The 10,576-nt window shown below is 36.2% G+C and overlaps 1 protein-coding gene across 2 annotated transcripts; it reads left to right on the top strand.

The window, feature by feature from the left end:
* Nucleotides 1–151: 151 nt before the first annotated feature.
* Nucleotides 152–7,245, top strand: dhrs12lb (dehydrogenase/reductase (SDR family) member 12-like b). 2 transcript variants are annotated; one of them, XM_082172083.1, is made up of 10 exons: nucleotides 152–241; nucleotides 856–989; nucleotides 1,882–1,964; nucleotides 2,411–2,506; nucleotides 2,649–2,730; nucleotides 3,578–3,639; nucleotides 5,062–5,166; nucleotides 5,941–6,031; nucleotides 6,606–6,743; nucleotides 6,830–7,244. In XM_082172083.1, the coding sequence occupies exons 1-10, from the start codon at nucleotides 186–188 to the stop codon at nucleotides 6,946–6,948; spliced, it is 966 nt and encodes a 321-aa protein (XP_082028209.1). In that variant the 5' UTR covers nucleotides 152–185; the 3' UTR covers nucleotides 6,949–7,244. The 2 variants fall into 2 exon arrangements, with proteins under 2 accessions (XP_082028209.1, XP_082028208.1); XM_082172082.1 differs by having other exon boundaries at nucleotides 167–241; nucleotides 853–989; nucleotides 6,830–7,245.
* Nucleotides 7,246–10,576: the final 3,331 nt, after the last annotated feature.

The following is a 10,576-nucleotide window of genomic DNA, read 5'->3' as shown; positions in this document are numbered from 1 at the left end:
TAAGGCTAAATAATGGAAACCCCATACTATAGGCCTACCAAAACTGATTTGCATGACCCTATTGGTGTGAAATTGATTATCTATAACCTTACACTAGAGGGAGCCCTCTGGAACTACAGTAGTCACATGAAACTGTCAGCTCATATCACTTCAGTCCAGTCCAGTTTAGAGGAAACAACAGTGCAATGTCTCTCTACAGGAATATAGTGTGGTTTATCAAAGGAATGAGGGAGTATACAAGGTAAAGTTTTTTTTTTTTTTTTTTTTTTTTCATTCATTGCTGAATTCTTCCGTTTATTGTATTGTTGTGGTCCCTGGGTTGCTTTCTTGTTGATAACTTTTGAGTCTCTGAAAGTTTGTTGCACTGTTTTTAATTAGTGTGTTATTGTTTTTAATGTAATAAGATGGTTTTATGAATATGAACATTTCATAATTTTACACAAAATTGTTCTGGCCTGAGTATACATTTAGTTACTGCTACAAAACACAGCTTCAAACTGTGTCCTGACAAGCTAAATGTTGTTAGATGGCGTGGTTTCTTTGCACAAATGTTGTTTTTGTAGTTTCCTAAGTCATCTCCTCTGACATGCATTCATCCAAGCCCTCAGTTTAAGGTCAGTCATCATTGCATCACAATGGGCCCTATTGAGCCCCCTGCCGTTCTCTCTCTAATGCCCTGTCATCCCACACAGAAGCTCCTTTGGCCCCTGATCTTAGGAGCACTGTCTCAGATGACCAGAGGTCACATAACAATTCAAGAATTGTGTTGACACTTTTAGAGATAATTGCACAGCGCTTGAGATTTCATTTTGGTCATGTTTCTGATTTGCTTCACTTGTTTGATGTCGTCAGCAGGTCTGGGTTTGAGAATGCTTCTAAGGGCTTTGTAGAAAAGGACCTGGATGTGTCTATGGTGGGGCGTTCCTTCATGATCACTGGAGCCAACAGCGGAATAGGGAAGGCGACAGCCATGGCCATAGCAAAAAAAGGTTCATTTTACAGTTATATTAACACACTTTTTAGGTTACAGTATTATGTTTCCAACCACTAATCTATTGTGGTGGTACTATAGTACAAAGATGGCAGCAGACCATGATGCTTTGATACTGTAAATATCATATTGAGTGATTACCGTTGTTATATACCATGTTACATATAGCCTACATGTTGGGGCTATATGTATATAAATACCAGTAAAGACCAATATTTCAAAGAAATGCTGTTCTTTTAAACTTTCTGTTCATCAAATAACTATATATTATTAAAATATAATGAAGCAGCACAACTGTTTTCAATGTTGATAATAAGATGTTATATAAATATATATATATATATTATAAATATCTTTATTGTCATCTTTACCAAATAAAAGTTTAAAAAAATCTTACTGACCCAAAACTTTTTAACTTTTCATAAAATCAATAAATATATAACAATCTATATTTATTACAGTACACTGTTAAGTAATCTTCTTTGCATAGTTTACCCATTGCCAAGTTGAGCCATTTGCATTCCTGTGGCTTTCTGTCATGTGTGAGAAAGAAAAATAATAACAACTGCATTTCGACATTTTCTGAAGGATATGTGAGTGGTGCCGCGGCTGCCCATGCAAAACTCATTGTTATAGTTCTAGGGTGTTGAATGGCTGCTAAAGTGTTCAACATTTATGCATTTGCAATTGTTCTGAGTGCATTTTAACGTGTTGCAATGCGTTTGCAAGGGTGTTGTTCAGAACTTGCTAGATGGAATTGCTAGAAATGCATAGAAAAATACTGTAAAATCAGACCTCTCCTCAACAAGCCATTTAACATTAAAAAATATGTTACCTTCATTCATTCCTTCATTCATTTTGTAATTCGCATTGTTTTTCTCCTATCCAAGGTGGCACTGTCCATATTGTCTGCAGAAACAAAGAGCGAGCTGAGAAAGCCAGAGAAGAAATCATCTCAGCAAGTGGAAATACTGTGAGTGTCATTAAAGCGATAGTTCACCCAAAAATGAAAATGTTGTCATCATTTACTCACCCTCAAGTTGCTCCAAACCTGTATGAGTTTCTTTCTTCTGCTGAACACAAGATATTTTGAAGAATGTCGGTAACCGAACAGTTGACGGTAGCCATTGTAGCCATAGTATTTTTTTTTTTTCCTATATGGCAGTCAATGGCTTCTGTCTATTGTCTGGTTACCAACATTCTTCAAAATATCTTCTTTGAGGGTGAGTAAATGATGACAACAGTCCATTTTAGGGTGAACTATACATTTAATAACAGCTGATGATGCATCAGTGTTTAACTTTGAACGAAAAAAAAAAAAAGAAAAAAAAAAAAGATCAGTGTTTTATTATAAGATACTATTTATAATAATGTATTGATTTTGAATGATTTGTATTGTTTCTTGTGCATCTACCGTAGGAGGTCCACGTCCACGTGTTGGACCTCTCTGAGACGAGAAAGGTGTGGGAGTTCGCAGAGGTCTTTAAGAAGGAGCACTCGTCTCTCAATGTTTTGGTATGAGTGTTAGAGAGCTCCTTTTGGAGATTCCCATCATACCTCATATATTAAAGAAAATACAGCATTCCGCTGAAGGTTACAGGTGCAGGACAGATGAAGAAACATCCTCTCCTCTGTCTCCCACACTAACCCCCATCAGATCAATAATGCCGGGTGTATGGTGAACCAGAGGGAAATGAACTCTGACGGACTGGAGAAAAACTTTGTGACCAATACTCTTGGTAAGACACGATGCTCTGTTGCATTGTGTATCAATAATAAAAAACAAACATTTAAAGTCTCTTATGCTGACCAAGGCTGCATTTTTTGGTATAAAAAATACAGTAAAAACGACACATGACCTGTGGACAAAAATATATATATCGTGGCCACAAAAATTAAGAATTCCCTTGTTTTAGTAAATCGCGGCCACGTTGAACTAATCATTTTTGATTTAACTAAAACAAAGTAACAAATTGGTACAACGTGGTCATGCTTTAGTAAATTGAGGGAATTAATTATTATATCATGCTCACTATTTACTTGAAAATAGTGAATGAACAGTACATGCTGATGTATTAGTAAGTCGTGGGAACGAATTGTTAATTTGTGGTCACGATACTGTACATATATTTTTTTCCTGCATGTCATGTCAACAGTAATATTGTGAAACATTATTACAATTTAAAATAACTGTGTAATTTATTCCTGAATTTTCAGCATATTTACTCCAGTCTTCAGTGTCACATGATCTTTCAGAAAACATTCTAATTTGCTGCTCAAGAAACATTTCTTATTATTATTTTCAATGTTGAAAACATTGTGCTGCTTAATATCTTTGTGGAAGCTATGATACGTTTTTTTTTTTTTCAGGATTATTTGATGAATGGAAAGTTGAAAAGAACAGCACGTAACATTAAAAATGTCTTTACTGTCACTTTTTATCAATTTATTGCTGAATAAAATCTGACCCCAAAAATTTGAATGTTAGTATATAATATTCTTTTGTGGAAAATATATTCTTTTTTAGATTAGAATATATGTAGCATGTAGTATTTCATAAAAACGTTGTTTTTTTGTGCTCTGCAGGTGTATATATTCTCACTAAATGTCTGATCCCATTGCTGGAGAAGAGCAGGGACCCCCGAGTTGTGAGTGAAAAACAACATTGATCTTAAAAATGAGTGCATTTAGAGTGCATTAACGCCTGCCCACTTTTTCAGAGGCGATGGTTCTGGAAGTATCTTTTTCATTCATTTCTCCCATAGGGATTTAAACATTACAAACTTTGATTTGAAGCAAAAAAGTATTTGAAAATCAGACAAAAATACAAAACTACAAGACTGTGTACTTAACTGCTTAATTGAGGGAAAGAACTACAATCCCATGAAGCATTGCAAACAGGATAGGGAGAAATATAAAACTAAGCATTGAAAAATGTTGATTTTATGTATATCCTTATAAAATCATGTGCTCATGGACTGATTATATATAGGGGTGAATTCAGGTTGATTGGGACACTTTTTCCAAGTCTTCTCAATGGCAGAAAGTGTCCCAATCACTCTGAATTGACCATAGCATAAACAATATGTTTTAAGTTTATTGCAAAATATGCCTTTATATTGAAATATTTTAGGGATGCACTGATATGAACATTTTGACCGATACCGATAACCGATAATTCTTTATATTTGAAAGCCGAGAACCGATATATTGGCCGATAAATCTAAATCCAAATTTGTAAATACTTTTTGAGAGCCTGATTACAAAGACAAAAGTTTCACCTTTAAAAGCCATGTCCCCAAAACACAATTATAATGTTCTCATTATAATTTTATGTAGCCGATATCACAGCACATAATGTATTTTCCTTATTGTAAGTGATTCCAATCATATTTCAAGCAATTTAAAGCCATCATAGTGAACAGTGCGAATTTGAAGAGTCTCAGCTGAAGGAAATAATACATTAGTTATCGGCTTTAATATATCGGACAAATTTTCTTATCAGGCCGATAATGGTAACATTAAAAATGAGCATTTATCGGCCGATATCGATATGGTGGCCGATATATTGTGCATTCCTAAAATATTTTGAGTGTAGAGAAACCGACTTGATTTTGTCATTCGCAGTGCTTTATGGAAGTGGGCGGGGCTAAAGAGATTTTTTGACACATTTTGCTTGTTTTGACTCTGATTGCTTTAATTTTCTGTATAGCATTATGGGTAATGTAGTTTTTCACCTCAAATTCCGCTGTTAAACACGATTATTTTAAAAACTAAGTTGAAATAATGCCGGCTGGCAGCTTCAACAGAAGCAAATGCTATCGATTAACAACCTAGCTCACAGTAGGGCTGTCTTTGAAAGCTTCATAAGTTATCGTTAAAAATCAATTTCCCTATGGAGAAACTGAGTTTTTACTTCTGGAACCAGACTGTTGCACTCAGTCACAACCTATGATAGATGTGTTTATATTTTCATAACAGGAATGTGCAGATCCACAGAGGTTCCTGTTTCTCTCTCTTGATATGCCATGTTTGGTATGAATGTGTCATGATATTGAAAATGTCTGTAGATCACAGTGTCATCTGGAGGGATGCTGGTACAGAAACTAAACGCAGACGATCTGCAGACAGAGAGAGCTCAGTTTGATGCTACCATGGTATACGCACAGAACAAGGTATTTAGAGAATTTTGCCTCTTGATTTTTTTGGGTTGTTTTATTAGCGAATCATTGTTATTTTTATTACTCATGCTTTATATTTGCATTTATTCATTTAGCATATTTTAGGGATAGCAACACACTGGCAACGACCCATATATGTTTTGCACAAAGATTTTCTTGTTCAAAACTGTAAAACCTAGTGTTTAAAAATGTAAACTTTAATAAAAAATTAAAAAAATAAAAAAAGATAATTAAAAACAATTACAAATTTAGTTTATTTCCTTACAGAGAAGGGCCATATAGTACCTCAAAAATACAACTTTCAAAACTAAGCTAATACCATGTTTTTTGGCCACTAGCAGGGTGGCAATACTTTTCTTTTTGAAGGACTGTGGTATATAAATATGGTAATCAGAGTATTACCGTCCATCTGAGACTGAACCACTGGAGTTTTTTCAGTCAAGTGTTGGCAGACATTTTCTTATGATATTAATTTACAAGGATAACATGTAAAAAAGATTAGTGATTAAATAATTTTATTCATGAAAAGGAACTCAAAGTCATGAACAGTTTCTATTAAACTGAGACGAGCCGGGTTACCTTTCTCTCAGCTGTTGCCAAGCAACAGGTGACACAAAGTGCCAGCAGTGGCATCTCCATTAAACAATATCTGATGCAGTAATGATGATGACCTTTTACTAAACACTCGTTATGTGCACCTCAGACTGTCTCCCTCTCTCTCTCTGTGTGTGTGTGTGTGTGTGTGTGTGTACATGTGTGTGTCCACAGAGGCAGCAGGTAGTGATGACAGAGGTCTGGGCAAAAGCAAATCCAAAAATTAATTTCTCTGTGATGCACCCTGGGTGGGCCGACACACCAGGTATTGTTCATTTTATAAGTCAACAAGCAAAATATGCTTGTTTTAATTTGCTAATTTAATTTAGCACCATTGTTATGCTAGTTCGGCATGATGATTTTGTTTACTTACAATTTTAAGTTAAATTGTTCGTCCCCAATATTGATTTGTAGCCTCTCAGCTGTAAAAGAGCAACTCCACATGTTTTTTAGTGTATTATATTATATTTATAATATATGGCTGTTGAATGCTTTAATCTGATTGGTTGAATAACGTTCTAAGGTGTGCAATTATTAAACGCATGGCTAAAGTAGAGCTAGTAGTATCAATTAAATTGCATAATCCCCTATTCAGTAACATTGGCTGTTAATTATGCTAACATAATGCATAGTCTAAGAGGTAGTGTAGAGAAATGATTCTCTGATGACCAAGGCACTCCTTAATTAAAATGTCTTTATTACAAATTTGACATGTCTAACTGGACAACTAATGCATAGTCTATATACGCTGCATAACCGTTTTAGTTAACTAATACTTTTTTTTACAAGCTTGTCTGTCCAGCTCATCACTTGTAATCTCTGGCTCTGGTTGTGCTCAGCGGTTGCCACGGCGATGCCTCAGTTCCATCAGATGATGCGTGATCGTCTGCGTTCTGCGGAGCAGGGAGCCGACACGGTCATCTGGCTCGCGGTGTCCCGCGCCACCACTGCATTTCCCAGCGGCCTTTTCTTCCAAGGTGTGCATGTTGGTTAAAAATGGCCACATTTGCTTTCATGTGTCTAGATTTGTCCAATAGCACTCATAACAGGTTGTTTGTTTCAGATCGACAGTCTGTTTCGGCCCACTTGCCCCTCGCGTGGACGCACAGCTCTCGACTGGAAGTCAAAGTGTTCATGGGCCGGTTGGAGACTTTGGCGATGGCTGTAAAACCCTCAGAGTGAGAATTTAAACAATGTGTTAGAGATTATACGTGTCAGATAACTGAGATTTTCTCAAACAACACTAATGCTATGTGGAACTTATAACCATTATATGAAATCTGAAGCTTTTTCTCTGTAAAACTAACTCTAGAATGATCGTGATATATTTCTGCGTAATATTGGGTATTTAAAGGGATAGTTCACTTTGAAATAAATTTTTGGTATGTTTTAGCTTACCTCAAGGGCATCCAAGATGTAGGTGTCTTTTTTTCCGCAGTAGTTTCAATTTTGATATTTTTAGGTCAAACCGTTCTTGTCTGTCAGTCATATAATGCAGGTCTATGGTAAGTACACATTGATGGCCTAAGACACGAAACGAGCGGTTTGTGTGAGAAAACGAACAGTATTTATATCGTTTTTACTTCTTGTACACAGCCATGTCCGAGTGATCTGATCTGACGTGTACGCAGACTGGTGCATAGATATATACACACTAGAAGTCGCCTTGTCTACGGCAGTTTATTGGAACGAATGTCTTTAAGGCGACATCTAGTGTATATATCTATGCACCAGTCTGCGTACACGTCAGATCAGATCACTTGGACATGGCTGTGTATAAGCGTTAAAAACGATATAAATACTGTTCGTTTTCTCACACAAACCGCTCGTTTCGTGTCTTAGGCCATCAATGTGTACTTACGATGGGGAATTGTTTAATTTGGACGACGGGGAATTGTTTTAATTTGGACTCTGTGCTTGTGTTTTGAGACAGTGACCATCGACCTGCATTATATGACTGACAGACAAGAACGGTTTGACCTAAAAATATCAAAATTGAAACTACTGCGGAAAAAAAGACACCTACATCTTGGATGCCCTTGAGGTAAGCTAAAACATACCAAAAATTAATTTCAAAGTGAACTATCCCTTTAATGCTGTAAAATGAAATTATAGAAAAATAGAATTTGTTGAAATGGAAGAGTTTATTGAACCTTTAGACAATTTTTTTTAGTTTTTTTTTTTAGTACCATATTTGATACATCAGTCTTTTATGGCTCATGTAGTGTGATATGACAATATGGAGCTCATACACGGGAGGGAAACAAAAAACCTCAATTTAATTCAGAGGCTCAAACTGAGTTTAGTGCAGATGTTTTAATTTATATGGCCAGAAATATGAAATACTGATAGCTTGTAATGTAAATCATTGAGATCTTTACAGAACATTATAGCAGACTACTTGCATAAAATGTATCTGTAAATAAAATGTAAAACTAAGAATTTAAATATTAAAGCGAGATAGAGTGACAACTCTTATATCTCGCAATAATATTTAAATTCTTAGTTTTATGATCAAAGCTCTGTAGTTTTTATTGTAGGGAGGCAAAACATATAATGCAATGCAATATAATGTTGATTGAGAGATGTACAAAAAACATTGCCCAAAAGCCTGATCATATTTTAAAATAAAATTTTAAATATGTATGGGTAATCGAGTAACCTATGTGTTCATCTAGAAATATTACTAATAATATAAAAGTGTCTTATGTTTACTTAATACAATTTCACAGCAATAAGACACATGTACAATGATCTGAAGGGGGACGGAATAGAATTATACTAAAAGGCCTTTAACTTGCTAAAAAAAAGTATAAACTATCAATCAGACGACAGAAGGCATGTTGTAGATTGTGTTCAACAGGTTTATCAGCAAAGTTTTTGACCATGCTAATAAATTAGAGGCTTTAGAAATGTGATACAGAAGGATTTATAGGGTTAAAATGAAACTAAAGAAGTTTGGGATATGATTTTATCCATCCACAACTGATTGGACTGTAAAAAGCGGTCTCCATTAAAGGGATAGTTCACCCAAAAATTTTAATTTGCTGGTAATTTACCCTCAGGCCATCCAAGATGTAGTTGACTTTTTTTCATCAGCTGAACAGTCAAGAAGATTTCTAGCTGAAACCGTGGTACTTTGTGATTTATATAATGCAAGTCAATTGTTACAGTCATTTTAAGAGTCAAGTAAAGTCAAAACAAAATCAATACCTGTGGCTCCTGACGATTCTTTGAGGTCTTATGAAGTGAAACGATCGGTCTGTGCAAGAAACCAAACATTATTTACAACATTATTACTTGCCTGGGCAAACGGTCATGAGTGCGTTCATGGAAATCTGGAGTGCGAGCTTCCTGTCACATTATGACATATGCGCTGGAGCTCAAATGTTGGGAATCTGTGAAAAGTCAATCTTCCTGATTGAGATCGATACAAGAAGTTGCGGAATCCAGCCCAGACAGCAACACAGTGTCGGCCCAGATCCGGCCAACATCTGGTAGCCTACACATGGATTCCACACGGCCCAGATGTGGGCCGGATCTGGGCCGACACTATGTTGCTGTCTGGGAAGATAAGCACAAGTACCACTGTGATGAGTCAGCTCACGTGCGAGTTTGATCCAGCACATACGTCATCATGTGACAGGAAGCTTGCGCTCCAGATTGCCGTGAACCATTTGCCGAGGCTGTGGATTACAGGTAATAATGTTGTAAATAATGTTCAGTTTCTTGCACAGACTGATCGTTTCGCTTCATAAGACCTCACTGAATCATCAGGAGCCACAGGTATTCATTTTGTTATGCCTGTATATGTTTTTTTGACTCTTAAAGTGACGGTAACCATTGACTTGCATTATATAAATCAACAAGGGCAACGGTTTCAGCAAAAAATCTTCTTTACTGTTCAACGGAAGAAAAAAAGACACCTACATCTTGGATGGCCTGAGGGTGAGTAAACTGACAGCAAATCTTCATTTTTTGGGTAAACTATCCCTTTAAGGCCTCCATTGTCTCTGTCTGAATCAAAGTGGTTTTGTTGACGTCAGCCATAAAGGAAAATCATTTCAGAAGTGGAAGAAGTAATAACATTTTTATCAAAGATTCTGAAAACAAACATATTTGTCTTGAGAATAACATGCATCAATGAAGCACAATAAAATCAGGAACATTTCAAAGCAAATTTTATATTTAGCCTTAAGTTTGGCCACAACACACTGATTTAAACCCCATCTGGATGAGAAAACTTAAATGGTGCTCACAAAGTGTGCGTCATTTCCCGTCCCGTTCCTCTGTCTCATCCAATACTTTCCACTGCACTATCCCATAAAGGCAAAAAGCTCATAAATAATAAAAACGAAAACAAGTGGGCTTTTGGCCTTGTCAGTCATTGTCATGCTGAAAACATCCTGATGTGATATGTGATGTGACATAATAACCTCCAGCTACACTTCAGTTATGTAAAAATGAAATTAGCACAACATAACTAACAAGCTGCTCATAAAAAACTGTGTTAAATTGATAATAAACAGCATCCATCTGCATCATCATTTCTCCATGAGTATGTTTCTCCCAGCGGTCGCTGTGACAGGATGAAACGAATGTAAATCCTTAATTTCCTGTGCTGGTAAATGATTCATCACACTCACTGGATGACGCATATGATGCTCTCACATCGCCAAACATCAAAACACATGATCATCTTACTACTGGGCCAGACGAGCACTGAGAGAGACACGCACCGTTGTGTTCTCTCAGATCATCTGACTGCTACAGTAAGAGTGTGTTAGTAATTAACCACAGACGTTTTGCT

Source organism: Leuciscus leuciscus (genome assembly GCF_965113295.1).
Source record: "Leuciscus leuciscus genome assembly, chromosome: 6".
In the NCBI taxonomy this organism is placed as follows: Eukaryota; Metazoa; Chordata; class Actinopteri; order Cypriniformes; family Leuciscidae; genus Leuciscus; species Leuciscus leuciscus.
This window is presented reverse-complemented; position numbering and strand designations above follow the sequence as displayed.